Raw genomic sequence first — 23,465 nt, 5'->3', positions numbered from 1 at the left:
GTTTCAAGGTTTAATGTGTTAATATAATTGGTTTGAAGGTTTGAAGTGTGAGTTTTTGAGCACTGAGGTTTAAAGTGCTACATTTTTACACTTTGATGGTTTAAAATGCGATTTTCCCTATTTGAAAATGAAAAAAAAAACTTTTTTGAATTTTCAATTTTTTGAAATTTATTATTATTTTTCTGTATTTTAATTTGATCTTATTTATTTTTAAATTTTTAGTTATTTTTTTATTTAATTTTCTAAATCTTTATTTATTTTCTCACTTTTTTTTTAATTTATGAGTTTTTTTGTTAAATTTTTCGATTTTTATTAATTTTTTGTTTATTTATTAATTTAAAAGTATTTTTTGTTAAATAATTATTTTTTGAAAAAAAAATGTTTTTAACCTGTTCAACCGGTCATTTTTCTTTTTTGGAGGTTTTTTATGATACAAATGTCACTTTGAAGGTTAAAAGTGTTAGTGAAAAAACTTCAAGGTTTAAAGTGCTAGTAAGTGACACTTTCAAGGTTTCTTATGCGATTTATTAAACTAACCATAAATACATTATTAATGTGTTTCATTATTTTCTTAAATAAAATTACGGAATTTCCTAATGTGGATAAAATATATATGACAATTAATGATTTTGAGTAATAAAAATTTGATAAAAATAAGTATATCTTATATTATATTTTTTAAATTTTAAACTATTGAAATAAATTAAAAAACCATATTAACCATATAATAAAGATTTAGATTTTTCTGTATATGTTATATTTTGAATTTTTTAAAACGAGTATAAATTACTAAAACTATTAAAAATCTCACATTCAAGTTTTGTGATCCATGATTTAAAATTTTTGTTATGACATGATACAAATGATCACAAAATCATATAAGTCGAAATTCTCATTTAACAAATATTAAAATTAAAAGATATATAAATATATATATCATTTTAAATTAAACTATATGCCATATAAAAAATACATAAAATTTTACGAAGGGTGCTATTATTACAACATATCCTTCAATTTAATAAAATGGAATTGGTCAAGTAAGCTGTACAATGAAAATCTGTAAACGTGTTTGAATATCCCATCATTAAAATATGTTAGAGCTTCATATAGCAAAAGAGAGTTTCAGCATTTACTCTCAGTAGTATATTTTATACAGGAGATGCCCAAGATAGAATGATTTTAAATATAAAAAAATGTTGAACTGCTCAGGAAAATTCCTTTTGGCTTATAAGTATGGATAAACGATCTGAAACAACCTACACATAGCCATACATAAAATTAAATACTAAATGGTCACAATATCAAATGATAATAAGTTTTATATAATGCCATATTCATATGTATCATCGTACAATCTTACATAAATAAAATAAAGCCTCAAAGCAAAAAATAAAAAATAAAATAAAACCAAAGAAAACAATCACACAGGATATGAAACAAGTATAAAGAAAAAAATGTCTATATTATTTGTCCAATACATAACATGAATTTTCATTTAAAATAAATTTCATTTTTTTCAAATAATTAATAAAATTGACATATACTAATAGTATTTTATTGTTTACTGTAACGCACTACCAAATCATCAACGGCTTTGAATGCGTCGTGGAAGGTTCAACAGAAGCCAAACACATTCATGTGATTGCGATGGCGTTTAAGGTTGGAGGCCAGTTTTCTAATAATGTATAAGGATGTATGGAGTTTGTGGATTGGGCTTAATAATCCGACGTCCAATATTCAAACCGACTCGTGTTTATACAAACCGGTTTGCAAAACAGCATTAGGAGTTTCAGTCTGAGATCTTTATATCTAATGGTACAATACTTTCCAATTTCCTTAGTAGTATAATAATAATAATAACATGTATCATATCACTTAATAGGAAAATAAAATGTTACTGTCTTCAAATTTAGTTTTGAAAAGAAAATTTTCGTTTATCTCATTTATTTACAATGTTATACTATCAATTTAGATTAGAGCATCACCAATGAATGCAATTTTAGAAGTTTTTTTCATTTAAAAAATAATTCTATTTTGCTTTCCACTATTCCAAAATTGTTTAATAATTAACTTAAGAGTCTAAAAAAGTAATGAAAGTATTTTCTACTCTAACATACACACAATATTGCAAGGTCATATATTTTCTACGCAATACATCTCCATATGTAAAATGCACATAATCTATTAAAAGTATTTTTATGTAGTATCTAAACATGGAATCGTCCATATGTAGTATTCCAAATTTTTATATAAAAATTTTTATTTACAAAATAATAAATAACAAATAAATTTTAATATTAAAAGAAATTACAGTTTCAAAATTCAAAGATTTATTCCATCATTTTTATATGTCATCAAACTTTACATATGATGTATAAAGCTATATATGATACATACAAATAATAGAAAATATTAAATATAACAATATTATTGTATTTACTTAAATTTATGCTAATTAACGTATTCTTAACCAATTTCAGGCTATTTCTTTTTTATGACCCTCAACGCAACTTCTAGTCTACAAAAGACTTAATCTGTTTCTTACATTATTTATGTTTACTTGGCTAATTGCATAAACTCAATATTCACCAATTTTCCAAACATTTTGGAAAATACAATGCTTCCATTTCAAACAAAAAACATCAAAACTTATAATCAAAAATCGACTATCAACACACTTTTCCGTGCGATGCGTGCACGGAGAGAGGACCTAGTAAATGTAAAAAGAACAAAACTCATCTAAGATTCGATTCAATGGATGTGACATATGTTTTGGCAGTAAGGTAACTACTCATTTCCTTGCAGTAGTCATGAACTCTATTATTTACCCAAGCCCTTTTTTGTAGCACTTCAGCTAGAAGTCTTCCAGCTTTATCCCCAACCTATAGGAATAAGATTGTGTAATACAGCAACAGGCCCGGATTTACTTAGAATGTAAAAGCTCAGAAGTAAAAAATAAATAAATAAATCAGAATTAAAAGAAAAAAGAAAAAAAGACTCCGTTGCCCGGACGCGAACCCGGGTCTCTCGGGTGAGAGCCGAGTATCCTGATCAGCTAGACTACAACGGATTTGTGCCCTAACACATATTAAAACGTATCTAACAGTTACAAAATAGCTAGGACACCAATCTAGAACAACAAAACACACATTCACTATACTTGAGTCGTCACTCTACCCTTGAACCTATCTTCCGTGCATGAATCTACAGCAGAAGTCTCATATAAAAAAGGTTCGAAACGTACATAGGAGGAGGTTAAAGTTACATAGATTACAAGTTTGGAACATCCATATGATGTTTTATTTGAACAGAAACGTGAGCGTGTGAGGTGTGTGACTCTACATGGAACTCCTAAGCACTCCGCGGCACTCAGAGAGCCACAAGTCGATGTGTTCTATTATATGTTGCCTCACTTTGTTCACCGCATCTGGCGAACTGCAATTCTTGGAATCACCTGAACATAAAAAAACAAAAAAGTTGTTTCAGTACTTGTCTTTACAGTTCAGGCATCCCACAAAATGAGAGGATGGTTATTATATATACCTTCAATGATCATTGGAGACTGAGGGCATCCACGAAGGTCACTTCCATGACCACAGTTGTGACAATTCACAATGTAAGAAGGCACTGTGTCATCAAACATTAACTTTGTTAAATTTTTTTACAGAGAATATTTGTCTGAAAGTAAATGGAGGCTTACAGTCAGGAGATGAGGTCTGTTTGGACGCATGACGCCATGGATCTTGAGACCCATTAGTGAATACGATTTTAGTAGCTGCAATTCTATCACCCCCATAGTACAGGTTCGTTGCATCCACTTCAGGGTAAACACCTTTCCCAAACAGGCTATTACATAGGTCCAAATGATACCTATACAACACACACCTGTAAGCATGATGGTAAAATGAAACAAAGCATGAGAGGGTAAGTAACGAAGCATGTTTTTACTTACTCTGTGTTGATTTGGTGAGAGCGGATGCTATCGTTCGCAGGAGCCACCTGAAAATAGGCCACTTCAGTGCAAGTCTGGAACCACCAAAGCCTATCTGCACTCTCTGGGGTGATCCTAGTGTCTAGCAGATGTTTCCTGCTATATGTTTTAGAGCTTAACCCAAACACTTCTACACAGTACTCCCTAACATATTTAGCATATGCTTCCTGCACTTACCCACACAAAAGCAATCTATTAGCAAACAAAGACTGTAGTTTGCACAATGAGTTCTTCTTCCAGTGTTGATATATGTTACCACTAAATCACTGCCGTTTTTTTTAGCTTCAACGAGAGGGACACATAGTTTATCTGGATTTCCATATTGGACCTGCCAAAATCTTTGAAGATGAGTGTCTAAAAGAAAGAAAAATGAGATTCATCTAAGTATCTGTATTCTTACTGCAACAACTTGAGCATCCGCTATCAAGTACAAGAAGTCAGCATCAACGTCAAGCTGCAGAGATCAGAAACTTCATTAGATTCTAGAGAGGCTTCTTATTTCCATAATGATTTTGGATTGAGAGGAGAGAAACAGAAACAAGAAAGCTAAACCTCGGTGGCATTGAAGAGAGCTTTCATAGCCTTGTTGTTTACTTTCAGCCCTAGCTCCACGAGTTTGTTAATCTCCTGTAACACAGGTTTGCATTCAGGTCCAACTGACTCACCTATCTGCTCCAACAAGACACAACAACAAATCTTGATTCTATCAGAAACCAAACACTATACGAAAAGACACAACAACAAGCCAAATGAGGGAAGAAAGGTTTGACCTGTTGATCATATTCAAAGTATTCGTAGACAGCCCGAACAACTGCGGAGCTAGCGAGGCTTCCACATGTCAAATGAGGGAACTTAAGACGGAACCAAGCACTCAAAGCTCCAGAGTAAGACGCCCCGAAGAAGAACCAAGGATTATCAACTTTGCCACTTCTATTTAGCTTAACATTCAAAGAGTCCTGCATCCACACAAACAAATTTCATATACTACATGCCCACTGATCTAGGCCTGAGCGTTTTTACCCCAAACCGAAGTCCTGACCTTAACCAGAACAGAAAAAAACCGAAATTCGAACTGAACCGTTATAAAAAAATCCAAACCGGACTTAAGAGCTATGTGCTTTCGGGTTTGAGTACAACCGAACCGAAGTCAGAACTAGGATCCAAAAATATCCGAAATTTAATTAAATATGTTAAAGGTAATTTTAACTAGTTTAAATAAGATTTTTGAATTATTTTATATATTTTGAGTATTTTTGGTAAATTTTGATTATTTTTTTAAATATGTTTTGAGGATGTCAGATCTGAACCAAACCCGGAAAGAACCGAACCAAACCCGATCCAAGATAGTAAAAACCCGAATGGGATTATGAGCATAGTACCAAAAATCCAAAATTCCTAACCGAATCCGAAGTTCTGAACTCCTAACGCCCAAGCCTACACTGAACTATAGACGCAGCTTCTACAACATTACAAAAACAGCAAAGAAGACTTGCCTGGTAATATTCACGGAAAGCAGCTAAATCGGAAAGGGCCTGTTTAGAAGAAAGATACTTAAGATTCTCAGTGGCTAAAGAGTTGAAAGGAGAGCTCTTTCCGTAGTAACGATGCTCAAGTGAAACAACGCCTGCTTCAAACTTCTTCGCCAACACCTAAACGAAACAATGTTTATCACAAACTAATCTTCTTCAATCAAATCAAAATGAGTAGGAAGGAATCATTCATACACTTAAGTAGTCATTTGGGATTCCATTGCAAGGACCTTCTCCACAGATCATCAGAAAGATAGGTCCATCCGGAACTCGTAAATGGTCTAGATACTCATAGTATCTCTGTCCGAATTTGCGATGGTCCTAAGGACACAAAAAAAAACAGACAGAATCAAAAAAAAAGTTTCCACCTTTAACCAAATCGAAGAATCAAGATGATTGATTTTTACATAGGGAGAGAAGTGGTCGAGGGTTTGGTTGAACCAGAGCTCATCTCTCGTCAAGTACTTGCCGCTTGCGGACAAACCATGAGATATCCTACGAGGGTCCTGTAGTAATCCATGGGACAAGCTCGTATACGACAAAAGCACTGTGAAGGTCGTGAGTAAAGCATAGCCGATCGCCGTCGTCATATTGTGGCCGTGAAAATTCGATCGCCGTTAAGTTCAGAGCAAACGGACAACAACGGAAAAAAAAAGTATACAGCTCGGTAATGATTAAACGGACTCGAAACTGATAAGTTTTGGTCAGAAAGTCAAATATTCTCAAATCTGATCGTCTATGATTCTTAATGGGCCCAATACTGGGCCAAACTTCAGGGCCTCATTCAAAAATCCAGCAGTCCATCACATTTTATAATGACAGATATAACCTATCAATTACGTTATTGGAAAGTGTAACAAACTAATGTAGTTAGAGAAAAGGGGAAAGTAAACCATTAACAAATGGTCTAAATACTAATGTTGTTTTCTGATGGTAACCTATAATTTTACTTTTTAACCCACACATCATTTGAAATCAATATACATTTGATTATATCATTCACTTTTTATAATTAGCTTAATCATCCTAATATCAAAACCCGGTTCATATGAGGAATTGCGATGAACACCAAAGTGTTTGCTGTTTGTCAAATCCATCAATGACATTTTAGCTTTTACTATATTCTCGTATATTATAATTACTCACATTCAGACTATTTTAATTCTTATCATATATAATGATCAATCATCGTCTCTTCTGATTCACGACTTCAAGATTTAGTCTATTATATTGGATATTTCGAAATCGTACAAGCATATCATTCAACTAGTAACGTCAGCCATAGTTGCTCATCAGTGATATGCTTGCATCAGGCTATTAACAAAATCGATAAAATGACAAAAAAAGAAACACGCTAGCTAGTCTTATCGGCAATTTTTGTTGTTGTTGCCTTGTTGGTATTAAAACTATGTGTTTCTAAATAATATAAAATTAGCCGAACCCTAATACATTTGTTCTATCATCCTTTTCTGAAGGTGAAGCGTACATGTTCGGATATTTTTAATCTATCGCATATTTACAATGGAAGATAATATATATCTATAAAGTGTGATAAATGATCATATATATGAATATATTAAGGAAGTTAACCCATTAAAGTAATTTTTTCTAATTTTTTGGAAAATATGAAATTTAACAAATGTGTTAGTATAGATTTAATTTGTAAAAATTAAATTTATAAATGTTGCAATGAAGCTTGTGGATTACACTTCTAGGATAAGTATAATGAGAGTACTATACATAGATATTTATATTATGTGTGCCCGTTTGTGTATGACGCATTATGTTAGTGGGGGGAGACAAAAAGGAATGAGTGAGTCTCAAGATTGTTGTGTGATTAGAAAGAGCTATTTCAAGTTCAAAATGTTTAGTGAACCTATATAGTTTTTTTTGTTTGATCAAATGAACCTATATAGATAAGTATACAATTGTTTTAGTTTTCCTGACAGTTTTGTTAAAAATTGGTTTATGTTTTATTTGCCTTTGTTAATTAGTTCTAGTGAATCTGATCATCATGTCGATCTTAAACTAACAACTAAGATATATAAACTTAAACTTACTTTTCGGCACTTACGAGTTCAAAGTTGAAAACTATTTTCTCAAAACTGGCAGTAGATATATTTATCATTATCACATATAGCTAAGTGCATGTGACGGCGATTTAGAATATCGACTTGTTTATTTAAGCTTATAAAATGTAGTTAGTTATCTTGTTTCCAGTGATAGTTATCCAAAGGCAAAATTTGCCAATATACAAATAAATATTCAAACAACATATTCCCGTTCTAAATCCATATATATTGAAATTGAATTAGTTTCCAGCCCATACAATATCATAGTTAAGTCTTAAATGGCAAGGAGTTATGTGACTTTGTGAATAATAATGGCGAGTCTCTCTCTCCTTTTTGCTCTGTCCTCTCTCTAGATTTGACACAGAGGAAGGATTGAGAAGAGACCTCTACCAGAGTTCTAACAGTCTCTCCTCCGGTTTGTAAGCGTGATTCTGAGAAGTGGTGTTCCTTTTATACCACTATCGTCAGCTCTGTTTCCGGGGAACGGTGGCGTTCATAGCACCGATTCCGCCGGCCCTCGTCTCCGGGAAAGCGGTGGCTCTGATAGCACCGTTCTTTCGCCGGTTCCTCTCCGGTTTGATCCGGTAATAAGTTCTCGATCTACGCTTTTGCTCTTCCACTGTCCAATCGACTCTCGATCTGAAATTCTGTATAGAATTTTGGATCGATCGAAGATGATTGTTGTTGTTCTTCAAAGCATGGATCGATGGTGTTTGAGTTCTATAGGTCTTCATCGGTTTTGGGCTCCAAGATAGGTTTGGGTCGCGCTTTTGCTCTGATCTCGGCGGAAGCTGTTATACTCTTCCGGTGGTGGTCTGGTCTTTGCGGTGACGGAGTTTGCATGCCGATGAAGGGCTTCGTGACGTGGTCAAGACGTGGCGGCCTGGTGACGCGTGTCCCTCACAGGGAGGATTGCGACACGTGTTCTCTTCACGCTGTTCGCGGGAAGGAAGAGGCGCCTTCGGGGTTAGATGTTTGGGCTTAGGGCCCAATAAATTTACGGTTTGGGTAGCCCTAGTGTGTTTGAGCTTTTGGATGTATCTGTGTTTCCGTTTTGGGCTTGGTCTATTGGACCTTGTCCTTTTAATAAACTTTAGATGGAAAAAAAAAAAAATGGCAAGGAGTTCATTCACCGGCCAAAAGCTCAGAGAAAGGTCGATGGGACCCACTTAGGGATGATTAGTTCCGCCGCTTGATTAGTGACGGTCGGCCGACCCACCACCGTCCTACGTGGACATCTCTGCTTCCCTCATACTCTTTTACCTCTCATCTATTGACACTTACAAAGTACCTTGTAGTTATTTTTACAGTAGCCGTCGACACAAGAAGACAAAAGAAAAAGTATCACCTTAGACCCAGTGCCGGCTCAATAGGGAGTGCGGCCGGTGCGACCGCCCCGGGTCCGGTTCAAATCTTACAATATTAGGGGCCCTAATTATTTAATTAGCATATCTGATTTAGATTTAAACAGTATTAAAACAATGTATCACAATTTTTTCTAGTTAAATTATCAAAGAGAATATACATGTTTGATGCTCGAGTCGAAATTTCAGAAAATTTTTTTACCAACGTTCAAAAATTAACTTACTATAGGAGCCTTAAAATTCTTTTTGCCCAAGGGCCTTTCTATATATTAAGCCGGCCCTGCTTAGACCTAAAGCCACTTATTGATTCTTGGGAACTTATCAAATCATAATTACCACTACCTTCTGTAACTTTAAATCATAATCAGTTCATCTATAACCCAAAATAAGTAGATATATACTAATATACTGGATAATAATTTTGGATTTATGTGATATTTAATTTTAATTTTCAAGAATGTATGAAAAGACTTAATTAACTTAGGAAATTAATATTTTCGTCATCTCTTTACTTATGAACTCTTATTTACTGATCATTTATCAACTTGTTAACATCAATAAAGCAAGATGTATATATTTTTAAAATATACATTTTTGTTGGTTAATATGATGGAGAAAGAATCAAGAGTCAACGTCAAAACAACGGCAATAAGTGCACATTTCAAGCTCAACAAGTTATGCCTAAACACGTTTAATGAAATTGTATATGATGACATAGGTCCAAAGCATTTCATTTAGGACCAGATTGTTTCACTTTGTTGTTTGTTATATGTTTTTTTCAAACTTAATTTGTTATGTGTTTTCTGTATGTTGTTTTGGTGGCATGTCGTTTGCAAGCTCTTCACTAATTCATGTTTAGTCTTGTTCATGTCTATATAAGGATATGGGTGACATTCTACCAAAAACATAAAAGTTACACCATAAGCTACACTAAATATATCTTGTTCAACAAGATAAGTAGATTGGTCAGCAATGGTCAATCAAAAAACTTTAATTAACCGTTTCAAATCAGAACATATGCATACTGTATATTACAATTTGATATTTATTGATTTTTCCAGGGATGTAATTATATATACACAAGTATTTCATATGTTAGAATGACGCTCTTGGAATATATCAAATCATTTTTGGTACCAAAATAAGATTTTAACTTTATTTTTGTTTTGTCCAATATGTATATATTGGTACTAGCTTTATTTATCTTCTACGTAAAGACAATAGCTCAACAGCCAACCAATAGCCGCCGCGTGATGGCTTCTGTTCGATTTCACTCCCTTCTCGTTGGTTCTTGTCGATAAATCATTGGAGATTAGAAGACCGTCACTAGAGAAGTCTTTAAAAACGATTCTACCCTTTACAAAAGCTCACAAGCATGTGAAGCGGGAGGTTTGTTTAGTCTCTCCCACGTGGCAAAGTGACATTCTCTGTTGTGCCAGCGTGGCAAGTTCCAGAATGTCAGAAATGTTTGCAATATTTAAACTCATGATCTCATTGGTCTGACGGATAAAATAATATTTATATATTGGTTTTATAGAAATAGGACAATTTACATAGCAGTCGCAACTCGCTTTGAAAAGAAAAAGAGTCCATATAGTCAATTGTGCCCTAAGCTAAAAGAATGTCAGAATTTGGTGAATTTTTATAGCTAGGTGCAATGTATATTAACCTCTAAAGATGCATTTTCTAGTTTTTTTTTTTGCTTTCTCATGACATTAATTTAGATATATCATATATATATATATATAATGATTAAAAACTACATAGAGAAAATTAAATTTTAGTTTCGACCAATAAAATGTTGAACACGGCACCATCATTTGATTGAAGTGGATAATTTACTAATCGTATGCCTATGTGTAGTCCCCAAGAATATGCAAAAATCTTGCAAACGTAGTTTTTTTTAGCTTTCTTGAAATTTTTTATGTAACTCTATATTTAGTACTGCATCAATCAAAAACATCAGAAGTAATAGTTTTGATATCTCTAGGTCCGTTTTATTAAGTCATGTATCTATAGAGTTTTTTACAAAAAAAAAAGTCATGTATCTATAGAATTAAAGAAATGTGTTAAAAATAATAATATAAAGAATGTAAAAAGAAGCGGGCGAGGAGGCCAGGAGGGTGACATACGCAAATGGGGACATGGAGAATGCCACGCGCAATTGAGAGGTCCACACTCTCTATACCTTTTATATTTCACCAAATCATCAATCTCTCACTACCACTCTCTCTCTCTCACTTCATATTCCCCGAAGTATAACCAAACCAGTAAATATCATCTCTCTCTCGATGATCATCATCTACACATCAATATCTGTCTAATATCCTTCTTCTTCCTCGACATCCCTCGTTTTCCTTGCTTAGAAACGAGTAGATAACATTTGACACACATATATTTATATATCTATGTGTATAAATATTCCACAAATCAAAGAAAAGGTAAAGCTGATTTACAAGGGAATTCAAAATCCATACAGTCAATTTCCGTCGTCTCAACTTACGCATATGTGTGTGTTTATGATGTTTTGTTCACTAAAACATTGATCTCATTGCACGCCTTTTCTATATATTCTTTAGTCCTTTAACTTGACGTGTTGCCCAATATGCATGTTTAATCTGTCGATCTTATTTACTGAAAAATATTTTGTATCTCCATAGTAAAACTTCAGGTATTTTTATTTATCAGCTCTAAGTAAGTCTTGCTAATTATGTTTCTATACGCAACACCCGTATTATTTTCTCTTTTTTTTTTTTTGTGGAAACCCTTTTGATAATCTGTATCTGACGCTGATATGTATTTGTATATGCATATATATCTGTGTGTGTTGTAGTTGTATAGTTGCGTACTTAAAGCTTTCCGAATTGAAGATAAAACAGACAGACTTTGAAACCTTTCCACAGTTTTTTGCTCAGAGGATTTTTTCTTATAAATTTGGAAAAAGCTGCTTTTGTTTGTATTCCACAAGGCTGAAAATAATATGTATAATATATGTAGTTGGATAGGTTGGTTTGTTTAAATTTAACATTCGATCATCAGTTTATTAGCGCACACATGAAATAATGTTCAAAAAGAGAGAAAAAAAACAGTTTTTCGATACACATGGTCTTTTTTTTTTGAACTGATTCTTACACATATGATCATTGCCACTATTTATTCACAAATCACGTTGAAACAGGAAAACATAATTAGTACAAGACTCTGCGTTTGTCCGTTCTCTTTCAACCTCACATAAGCTCTCATGCATGTCATCTTTATCATATCTTCTCAACTTTTAAACCTTTTTTTATCGACTCTCAACTTTTAAACCGAACTTTCATGTTTCTGCGCCACCTTCTGATCACCTTTTAAGATACATCAAAATATTAATCTTGTACCTTTTCTTAGTACATGTAAATTTTTATCTATGGAAAATGGTAATGAAGTTGAAACTAACCATTGAGTTATATGGTTATCTTTCAAACTTTCATTCTTGTTTTTTTCTAATTCTCTCTGAACATATATGAACCCCAACACTTTGTGATATAACAGAAGCATGCATACACAACATTAATATAGTGATGATCATTTAATTTTGGTGTTGAACCATGTTGTGCAGAAATAATGGAATCAGTGGATCAGTCATGTAGTGTTCCTCCGGGATTCAGGTTCCATCCAACAGATGAAGAGCTCGTTGGTTACTATTTGAGGAAGAAAGTGGCATCACAAAAGATCGATCTTGATGTCATTAGAGATATTGATCTCTATAGAATCGAACCATGGGATTTACAAGGTTACACATTTTAGATATAATTCAGGGTTTATTTTCTTAATATGACAATGTGAATGCCTAGATCTGATAAACATTTGTTTTATGTATGATAGAAAGATGCCGAATCGGATATGAGGAACGAAATGAATGGTATTTCTTCAGCCACAAAGATAAGAAATATCCAACAGGAACAAGGACAAACAGAGCGACCATGGCTGGTTTTTGGAAGGCCACAGGTCGAGACAAGGCTGTCTATGAGAAGTCAAAATTGATGGGTATGAGGAAAACACTTGTATTCTACAAAGGAAGAGCCCCTAATGGCCAAAAAACTGATTGGATCATGCATGAATACCGGCTAGAGTCAGATGAGAATGCGCCTCCTCAGGTATTCTATATTTTTCTGGATGATATTTTTGAAATAGATATATAGGATTATTGTGTTATGCGTACGACATATTCAATTTAGCGTTTCCAGTTTATTAGGGGAAATTATATGGAACTTTTTTTTCGTGGGGCTTGTAGACCATTTTTGGGGTCTCATTAAGCTTTTTATGAGACACATTTAAACCTTTAGGTAAAAGTCAAGCATCTTTAATTAAGACATGCAAAATGTTACACCTTTTATCACAAAACAAAAAGTAAAAAGACTGTACTAAAACTTCAGTTCCATATATGTCGACCAAAGATCATTCCTATATATCACTGTTTATGTGGATAATATTTATTTATAAGTGCTTAAAGTCTTGAACGTCTTAAAAGTTTAAAAGCATGTTTATGCTTATGAGTCTCTCTTGTGATTCTTAACACTATAATACTAGTACTTGAGTTATATTGTTGAAGTTCAATATTTTTTTAATAATAAAAACACATGTGTCTCTGTAGTTCATCCAATAATATTAATATATCTTGCAAATGAGTATGTAACCTATATATGCTAATGGTAGCTTTCTTCCTTGTGTTCTCAAACTTTAAACGCGTGCTTTTTATTGTGTCTCACTACACATATAAGCATGATTATTATTCTTTTTGTTTGGTATTGTACTATTGGTTAGGCTTATTTACACCAATATGATAATTAAACCATTCCTTATGATGATTGTGTACGTATTATAGGAAGAAGGGTGGGTCGTTTGTAGAGCTTTCAAGAAAAAACCAACGACCGGGCAAGCCAGGAACACGGAAACTTGGAGATCAGGTTACTTTTACGACCAATTACCGAGCGGAGTTGGCTCGAGTATGGAGCCTCTCAACTACGTATCTAAGCAGAAACAAAACATTTTTGCACAAGATTTTATGTTCAAGCAAGAACTAGGAGGGTCAGATATCGGTTTAAACTTCATTGACTGTGATCAATTCATTCAACTTCCGCAGCTAGAAAGCCCTTCATTTCCTCTTATGAAGAGGCCAGTGAGCTCAACATCGATAACATCACTGGAGAAGAATCATAATAAATACAAAAGACCACTAACAGAAGATGATGAGAATTTCGACGAGCTGATAAGTAGCAAAAGTAAAGATAAGAAGAAGAAAGCATCAGTGATGACAACGGATTGGAGATCACTCGATAAATTTGTTGCTTCTCAACTTATGAGCCAAGAAGATGGAGTTCCAGATTTCGGAGTTCATCAAGAAGACGATACCAACAAAACTGGTCAATGCAATAACGAAGAAAGCAATAACAATGGTATAGAGATGCCTTCATCGTCGTTATTGAGGGATAGAGAAGAAGAGAACAGGTTCATCAGTGGGTTCTTGTGTACGAGTTTGGACTATGACTTAATATAGGGATTTGCATGTTTGATAAAATTAAGATAATGATCTAGTATGGTGCGTAACGTTTTCTATATAGGTAGAATAAATTGATATAAAATAACATATATAAATATTTTTAAAAGATTTTTTTTTATTATTATATAGATATTATATATACTTTTCGTGAAAATAACTGGGCTGTGAAAGGAGTAATCACAAAGACTTTGTGGGTTAATGTTGCTATAACCAGGTTTTTAGGGTTCTGATCTACATGTGTATGATTTGACTATCAAACTAAAAGAACACCGCAGGGATTTTTTTTAGTGTAGTTTCTCGATGGGCTTGTTTAAGTTATTGTATTCTATCTTTTTGGTATAATAAATATTACAGTATTCATCTAATCTATTAATTTAGGGATTGGTTTTTTATCTACTACTTAAAGTTGTTATTTAGATTTTGGGCTCTTTCATAGTTGTTACTAGAATATATCACACCTCCTATAAAATGCAACCTACCAACTTAAATTAAACCAAATCTTAACCAACGTAGAAAGATTGAACTTAACCAATAACATAATTAAAATATTTCTGGTTATCTCTTAATATAACTAGATCATAAAAAACTGAACCATTCTTAAATCAATGAGTTCCAAATCATTCCAAACATAAGAGAAAAAATGCCCGACTCATTTTATAATGTATCTTTAATACAAAAACTGTGTATGCTTATGTTCATATAACTTTACCTTCATATATTTACTCTTCACCTGCATCATATCACAACATGTAAAAGTGATATATAAACGTGGGTTCTCATCTAGATACGAAGATATATTTGATTTGATCAAATCATAATTTATATGAACCTATATTTATATTTTTAAATTAACTTTGATCAAATCTACTATAAGTACGTGGGTCATCATATTATTATTCAATTCATAATAATATTAGATTTGATTAATTCTACTATAACTATCTTGAATAAAAAATTTATCAAAAAACTCAAACAAATATATATATATATATATATATATATATTACACAAAAATATATATAATATTATATGCACATATTATATATAACATATATTAAAATTAAAATTTGACAAATCAATCTCCACCCTTTAGGGCGGATCAGAATCTAGTTTAATCTATTAAAACAGAGTCTTATTTGAAAATTACCTTGGTATGATTTTTTTTGGACCTATTGAAAATGTTAGAACTTATCTGTTAATTAACATTTATATTATTTCTACATATCCTTATTCTACGAATATTAAATAGATACCTTAATATTTGCTAATAATTGTTACCCTATATTAAAGCATCAATGCTTTAAAGTAAGATTCATAATTTAGAACTATATATACTTGCCATATCTCATTTGTTGGAGCTATCGATTTATGTTCTTCTTGACATATGTTTTGCATTTGTCTAGGTTTCAAACTTTTTTCAATTACTGTTAATCAGCTCAGCATCCATTGATAGACTTATACTTCTTCAACTAATTTTAAACTCCTTCAAAAAAGTAAGTCCTATTCATAATCGACATTAGACTAACTTATTAACATTGATAGACTTATACTTATGTATAGTTGGTGATAACTGCATCAGACTACAACCATGTTACTCATCTACTTTTAAAAAGAGAACATAAAGCGATAGTAAAAATAACTGAAATATAATACATACTAGATTTGACGTCAGATATATATTTATTTTTAAAATAATATTAAAACTATAAAGTAAATTTATATATATAAATTAAAGAAAACACATATTTTGAAGGAGGTTATTTATTTGAGTATTTCATATTGTTATTTTATTGTATCTAACTCGAAAATATATTAGTAAGTAATAAAAATTAATAATAAAGTAAAATATACTAAACAAATCACTATATATTAATAACGCCGAATAATAAATATAAATAATAATATTGTAGAATTACACAATATATAATACTAAAATAAAAATTATATATTTTAAAAATTATAATAATATCAAATTTATTTATAAAATGAAAAAATATCCGCACAAATGTGCGGGTTAAAATCTAGTTAATTAATTAAGATAGACATGTTTTGTTAATTTTGATATGGGTTTGCGTGTCACTTAGGTATTGGTTCTTCCTCTCTTCTCTTCACTATTCTCAGAGTATGGTTCAGTTTATTTCTTGATATGGTCCTCTTTTGTTGGCTTGTTGATCACAACTTTGTAATCAATTCATTTAAGAGGACTTGTTGATCCCAACTTTGTAATCAATTCATTTTAAAAAAAAAACTTAACCAACAAATATTTCAGATAATTTCAAAATCACAGTGTAAATAATACAAATTATTTTTGGGTGATTATTTTTTATCAATAAGATATTAATGTTAGTATATTGGTATATATAATTAGTTAAATTGCATATTAACTCGTAGATACAAATCTTGAAGGTTTTCTTAATGTAGACCCTTGATTAATCAAATATCGAGGTTTACAAAACTATTTACAAGTGTACAAAGAGAATCTCATATCTAACAGTATGTAAGTTTAACTAATTACATAGATACATGTAGAAAATAACACGTTTACAGATCAATATCTGTACTAACATTAAATTTCATAGAATTGGTTATTTCTTGAGAGAGCTAGTTAGATAGATAAAATAATTAATTAATGATAGGAGTAAAGAAATAAAAACAAAGTGTTGGCCCAAAGTGGGCTCATGAGTTTGTCGAGCGTGCGGTGTACAAGATGGGGAGTCCGTTGGGCATGCTTTGTCGTCGTTTCAAGAGCCCTTACCCGTTTCTTGCTTTTTTCACAATTTCAATGTAAATTTCATTCTAGGTTTTCCTCAACTTTTATACATACTGTTGAAATTTTGTCAAATTACAGACACACGAGTCTCATTCTATTTCTCTCATTTCTTCAAGGATGAAAAAAATTATGAAGAAAAAGTCATCTTCCAATTTCAATGAGGAGTAAATTAAACATAAATTCTTATATTTCTATTTTATTATTTCTTCAACTGAATTTTTGTTCATTATTTTATTCATTTTTGTTTAATTATACGGCGCTAATCGAAGCTTTGGTTCTTATCAAATTAAATAATCCTTATCTTAAATCATTTTTGTTTTTGTATAATGCCAAAAAATAATTGTATACATTATCTAGCTTAGATCATACGTGGAAACATTTTGATCGAATAGTTGGCTTAATACTCAAGAGTTTATTTACCATCTCATTTAAACTATGCAAGTTTTACAATTAGAAGCAGCTTCCATTCACAAGCTAGATTAAAGTAAGTCGAAGGAACCATCAAATTGGATCGATCTCGGTATCTCTAGTCTACGATAATTTCATAAAGTCCAATTTGCTTAAAAGTTAAAACTGATATTTCTTGGATGGAGTTTAACCTAGATATGATACATATAGACAAATGCAACTAATAGTATCTTGGAAGAATCTTCAACACATCTAGTTACTCTAAACAAAACTGGATAATTTCTTGTAAATAAATATATATTATAGTTATAGATTATTGTTTAAAAGTGATGCCAAAATCTTAGCAATGGATTATAACCAAAAAACAATGGAGATTTACTTGATGGTAGCTTTTGAAGCGGAGGGATGTGATTGAAAGAAAGACAAAGCTTCTGATTTGTCCATTTCATACTTAGAGTGGGCCAACTAAATCACTCTCCTGTCTTCTATGCAATCCTTTCTTACTTTGCATTTTGCATTCTGCATTCTTATGTCTTCTTTTTCCTAAAGCTGTGTCCATTATTTTGTATAATTTTAAAGGTGGCGACAAAGACATCTTACATTTAATAATATATAATATAAAATACATGAAATGTATTTCAAACAGTATACTATACGATGGTGAATTCAGATATAAAAGAGATGAGGAGCTCAACTAGTGCGTAATTGATTAGAATTATGACAAATCAACCAATTGTACGATCCCAAGGATGAAGTATCTTTCATGTTACTACCATTGGAGGCACTCCACGTAAGTACAAATAGACGGCCAGTATGAATATGATTAGGAACAATTGCACACTTTTACTCAAACTAATGATTACTTTTCTCTTTTTGTTACTCCCTAAAGAGTATATATAATTCACTAAATTCTTCGTTTCCCTGAAATTTATGGTGTTGCTTTTCACACATTTAATAAGTTCTTCATATATACAAGCCACAGTTCGAACTTCGAATTGAACAATATTAACACTGCCCACAAGTATTTTTTTTTTTTTGAAACACTACTACTCAAAAGTATCTATAACATATTTTTTGTGATGAAACTGTAATTTGTTTCTTAATATATAGAGTACGCAATAATTTACATATATGTTGGATGGTTTTTGATGATTAAGAAAGTATTTTTTGCAGACATTACCAAAATCTCATATAATTGTTGCTTTTTGCAGTTTAGTTCAAGCAAGAACTTCGATATAGACATGTTAACACATGTGGTATGGTTTGAATATACCTAAACATGCAACTACATTAGACCCACTGGCCACTTCTAGTCTACTCTCTCTCTTTTGGGCAAAATAATAAGAAAAGTATCTGAGAATCTTGAACGATGGGAACTTGACGCAAAAAATGGGAATCGTTGGTTTGCACACGTTGTCATCTTTCAATCAAATTTTCAGAACGCATTAAAACAATAAAAGTAAAATGACAAAGGTTTGTGTGTGTATGGTCAAATGAGAGTAAACTAAATTACCAATGATACCAATTGTAATGATGCAGTTTTTTTTTTAAGTTGGAAGATTTGATAAAAAAAACTTAAGTATAGATTAAATTTAAATGTGATATAACCCAAAAATTTTGAGTAAGATTGTCAAACTCTTTCTCACCTTTTTCTATGATTTTCTTCTTTAAAATTGTGAAATTTCATAATAAAAATGTTCTAAGAGCAAACTGTCGAATCATGTCTTCTACTCCCAATTCGTTTTGTTTTTTTAAGTCGTTTAACAAGATTTCACATGGATTAAAGCAGTTAACATAATGTATATTTTGTCCTTCTTTGTCCTTAAAATAAAGTGTGCACTTATTTTAGATTACTACTCCCAGTCTCTTATTAATTAGTCAAATGTTACTCATTCCAATTTATTCTAGTCTCAGCCATTTAACACCATCATGATTTCACAGAAGTATATTAATGTTCAGTTATTCCTTTAGTCAACTATATGGTTGTGACTGAGAAATTGTAGCATAGATGCAATAAGACGGTTGAAAGTGGAGTAACATAAAATGTGCGGAAAGAGAAAAAAAATAAAAAAAATAATGAGAAAGAAAAAAAGAGGCAAAAGGATTAAAATGTTGTTACTCTCATTATATCTAAAGTAACATCTAGTGTATGTTTCTCTCTTCTGAAACAGTAATAAGAGTAAATGGGAGGAAATTAAATTCCACCTAATTGGCAACTTTTAAGAGTAAACTGGAGTAATTAATTTTTCACATTTGTGTGTTACGCTAGAAATGCTATACAATCACACTATATGTTGATTTGAGAACATACGGGTAAATAAGATTTGTAAATTTTATAACAAATTATGGAGCCAAAATATTAATCATCTTCATCTTTGGTCTCTGCTTTCTCTTTGGTCTCTTCATTCTTCATATTTTAGTGAATGAGTTTCGTCGAATGACAAGTGGATTATATAGTGGACGATGCTGAGACTTTATATTTACTGAATCTACATTATTAAATTTTCAGTTGCCTGAAAATGACATGTCTCGTAAAACGTGGATTATTCTGAGACTCAAAATGATTGACTAGAAAATAATTTTATATTCAAAGGGTAGATAAAGTCTAAAATGATCAAATGTTACATAGAAGTTTGGAGAGACTATTATTTCGACACAAAACAAAATCCCTAAAACCACTAAAAAAAAAACAAAACGGAGTAAGTACTATTTACTACGGGGAAAAAGGTAAACAGTTAAACTGTTGACCGGATCATGTTTTACCAAAAAAAAGTCGCTGCATATTAACTAAAACCGTGCCAAGGCTACATCATAAATTACAGAAAGCCAAAATCTGTATACAAGTAAACAAAGAGCCCAACAACAAACACAACATGAACGAAGTAGAAAAGATAAAAAAGCTCATTTTAAACTACATCTCCTTAGACAAGAAGAGAAAGTGACGAGTTCCAAAGCATGGAGAATTAGTTTTCTTGAATGAGAGATAATTCAAACAGAAGACACTACTTTCAAATGCACAATAGTGCGAAGGTTAAACTCTGAAAACATAGATTCTAATTGATAGAGAAAGGTCTCAAATAACATTATAGCAAGTCTTAAGGTTTCAAAACAAGGTCTCAGCAAAAACCCAAAAACAAAAGTGAACAATTTCATCATCTTGAAGCTTTCTCTCCTTATTCTTGCTTGGAAGCAAGAGCAGCAGCTTGACCTCTGAGACGACCAGTTCTCCTTGCAGCAATAAGACCAACCTTCTGCCCAGGGGGTGCATCACGACGAACAGTACTGGCGTGACCAATATGCTGATGGTTACCTCCTCCGTGAGGATGCTCCACAGGGTTCATAGCCACACCACGAACCTTAGGCCAGCAGTTTCTCTTCACACGGTACTTGTGGTACGCGTTACCCGCCTTGAGCATTGGCTTCTCAGTCCTTCCACCTCCAGCAACTTGACCAATCATGGCCCTGCAACCACTTGGGACAATCTTCTTCGATCCAGACGGCAACTTAACTCTGCCAAAACCAATGTGCAAGTTGTAACTGTAAGAACCAAGCTCAAGAAACAACGACATAACGTTTCTACAACCATTTCTAATCAAATAAAAGGCAATCATATAACAATTCATTACGACCAAAAAGACATAACCTTTCAATACTTCAAACCAAAAAGACACAACTAAGCAAGTTTAATCTTGTAATGAAGAACACAACCAAATGATGCAGCCATTTATATAACCATTTCTAATCCAATGAAACGCATTACAACCAAAAAAAGACATAACCTTTCAATCATACAAACCAAAAAGACACAATCTTTCAATCACACTAACCAAAAAAAAGACATAACTAAGCAAGTTTAATCTTGTAATGAAAAGAACACAACCAACTGATGATCAGCCATTTCTATAACCATTTCTAAACCAATCAAACGGATTATAACCAAAAAGACACAACCTTTCCATCATACAAACCAAAAAGACACAACCTTTCAATCATACAAACCAAAAAGACACAAACTTTTCAATAGTCCAGAACCAAACCTGGTCGTGTCGTTGTCAGGGTTGTGAGAAATAACGATAGCGTAATCACCAGAAGCTCTAGCGAGCACACCACGATCACCGACATGGTGCTCAACGTTGCAGACAACAGCTCCCTCAGGGATAGATCTGAGAGGGAGTACATTTCCGACAACGAGAGTGGCCTTCTTACCGCAGTACAAGAACTGTCCGGTGTACATACCTTCGGCGGCGACGAAGAGCTCCTTCTGCTTCTTGTAGCGGAAAGGATGACGGAAGGCGACGCGGGCCAACGGAGCACCACGTCCCGGATCGTGGATGATCTCCGTGACGACACCCTTGAGGTAACCATTTCTCTCGCCGAAGTCGAGGCTCCTGAACTTGGCGGGGCCCTTGCGGTGGTGAGTGTGAGACTTGAAGACGGAACCTGCTCCCTTACGTTGGGCTCTGATGACACGACCCATTGTGGATTGTGTGAAGTTGTTTCGTCTTCTTTGAGTTTACGGCGAGAGCAAGGAACTAGGGTTAGCGCTTATATGTAGATGGTGTACTTCACTCTTCAAACCCTAGTGGGCTAAAATTGATTCTACTCTACATGGGCCTACTATAAGCCTAGTCAACGCCCATACTAAATATTGAGGGAAATGAGCCTTTAAAGTTTAAACTATTCTCCTACTTCATTTTTTTTTTGGCTCAACATCAACTTTCATTAACCAATAATAGTGAATACAGGATTGTAACCACACGAGTTTAAACCCAACATACAAACGACGAAATCTAGTACCACCTAGAATCACTAAGTTGGATTCTACGCTACCTAATTTGGACGTCGTTGTATTTTTCACCATTTGGAAACGACACCAACTCACGACACGAGATGGCCGTCCCTTAGACCTACTAATTTGATCACAAAGTACGGAGACAGTAATTTACACGGAAAAGAATGAAAAACGTAGCAGGTACCAATTTTTAACCGCCTCTTAGTCTCCTAATGGTAAGCCTTCAGCCCGTGTACTAACAGGACCATCACCGCTGGCGCATACCGACCAAGTTCCACCCCTCCGGCAGTCACCATCCCGACCCTAAGCCACAAAACCGAACAAGAATGTCCGGACTGAAACACGGATTTTGACGTCGGAAAACGAGCAAGGATCACCAAATAACAGCTTCAAGAGGTGCAAAGCACGTACCGCCGGGACAATCGTAGATATCACCGACGCTGGGAAATACGGCTCCGCCGTGCCTCAGAAGGCAGAGACCTCTACTCTAGTTGACAAGTCCATCGTTGAAGGTTCATGCCGCACGTTGTCTCCGGGAACCAAAGAACAAGCCCCTTTCCACCGTCTGTCGCAGCACTCCTCCAGCAGTCTCACCGTCACACGGTAAGGTAGATCCGCGGTGGAGGAGACGTCACGCGCCGACTCCATGAATCCTTCACCGTAGATCTTGGAATTTGGAAAACCGGATTTGGTGGAGTCTTCAATCCTAAAAGCCGACTTTCATCTCCGCCGTTCCACCTTGTATCTCGCCGCTACTCCATAGAAGCCGAGAGCCATCACCGCCGAACACAAGAGGTCACCGGAAGAAGTCATCGACAGCACAGAATCGCGAGCATATCGACGAAGGGAAACCGGGGAGGATGAAAGCAAAGAGAAAAAAGAGGAAGGGAGAGGGAGGTGGTGCCTCCGGCACGCCTATCAGCAGCGGCGGCCGGAGTTAGTGTTTTTACAGATCTGGTTTTTACATGTTCAAGAGAGAGGTTTTTTTTTACGCACT

At 33.5% G+C, this 23,465-nt stretch overlaps 3 protein-coding genes and 1 long non-coding RNA gene across 5 annotated transcripts; 2 read left to right on the top strand and 2 right to left on the bottom strand.

Moving 5' to 3' along the window:
• Positions 1 to 3,081: 3,081 nt before the first annotated feature.
• On the bottom strand, positions 3,082 to 6,214 carry LOC103862459 (probable serine protease EDA2). The gene is made up of 11 exons (XM_009140165.3): positions 5,931 to 6,214; positions 5,719 to 5,844; positions 5,488 to 5,643; positions 4,765 to 4,950; positions 4,547 to 4,663; positions 4,395 to 4,448; positions 4,251 to 4,322; positions 3,956 to 4,161; positions 3,704 to 3,873; positions 3,547 to 3,630; positions 3,082 to 3,457 (listed from the first exon to the last, which is right to left on the bottom strand). Exons 1-11 carry the CDS (start codon positions 6,111 to 6,113, stop codon positions 3,342 to 3,344), a joined length of 1,470 nt encoding a protein of 489 aa, XP_009138413.1. The 5' UTR covers positions 6,114 to 6,214; the 3' UTR covers positions 3,082 to 3,341.
• LOC117132482 lies at positions 4,895 to 5,571 on the top strand. The gene is made up of 2 exons (XR_004456059.1): positions 4,895 to 5,025; positions 5,294 to 5,571. It is a non-coding gene; the product is annotated as an uncharacterized LOC117132482 (long non-coding RNA).
• Positions 6,215 to 6,459: 245 nt separating the features above from the next.
• Positions 6,460 to 16,467, top strand: LOC103862458 (NAC domain-containing protein 76-like). 2 transcript variants are annotated; one of them, XM_009140162.3, is made up of 5 exons: positions 6,460 to 7,883; positions 8,717 to 11,400; positions 12,558 to 12,731; positions 12,824 to 13,095; positions 13,824 to 16,467. In XM_009140162.3, the coding sequence occupies exons 3-5, from the start codon at positions 12,563 to 12,565 to the stop codon at positions 14,493 to 14,495; spliced, it is 1,113 nt and encodes a 370-aa protein (XP_009138410.1). In that variant the 5' UTR covers positions 6,460 to 7,883; positions 8,717 to 11,400; positions 12,558 to 12,562; the 3' UTR covers positions 14,496 to 16,467. The 2 variants fall into 2 exon arrangements, with proteins under 2 accessions (XP_009138410.1, XP_033142571.1); XM_033286680.1 differs by having other exon boundaries at positions 8,717 to 12,731.
• A 4,193-nt stretch (positions 16,468 to 20,660) lies between these two features.
• On the bottom strand, positions 20,661 to 22,212 carry LOC103862457 (60S ribosomal protein L8-3). The gene is made up of 2 exons (XM_009140161.3): positions 21,714 to 22,212; positions 20,661 to 21,186 (listed from the first exon to the last, which is right to left on the bottom strand). The coding sequence occupies exons 1-2, from the start codon at positions 22,151 to 22,153 to the stop codon at positions 20,850 to 20,852; spliced, it is 777 nt and encodes a 258-aa protein (XP_009138409.2). The 5' UTR covers positions 22,154 to 22,212; the 3' UTR covers positions 20,661 to 20,849.
• Positions 22,213 to 23,465: the final 1,253 nt, after the last annotated feature.

This window comes from Brassica rapa, chromosome A03, assembly GCF_000309985.2.
Source record: "Brassica rapa cultivar Chiifu-401-42 chromosome A03, CAAS_Brap_v3.01, whole genome shotgun sequence".
NCBI lineage: Eukaryota > Viridiplantae > Streptophyta > Magnoliopsida > Brassicales > Brassicaceae > Brassica > Brassica rapa.
The sequence above is the reverse complement of the archived record's forward strand: the minus strand, read 5'-3'. Positions and strand labels throughout refer to the sequence as shown.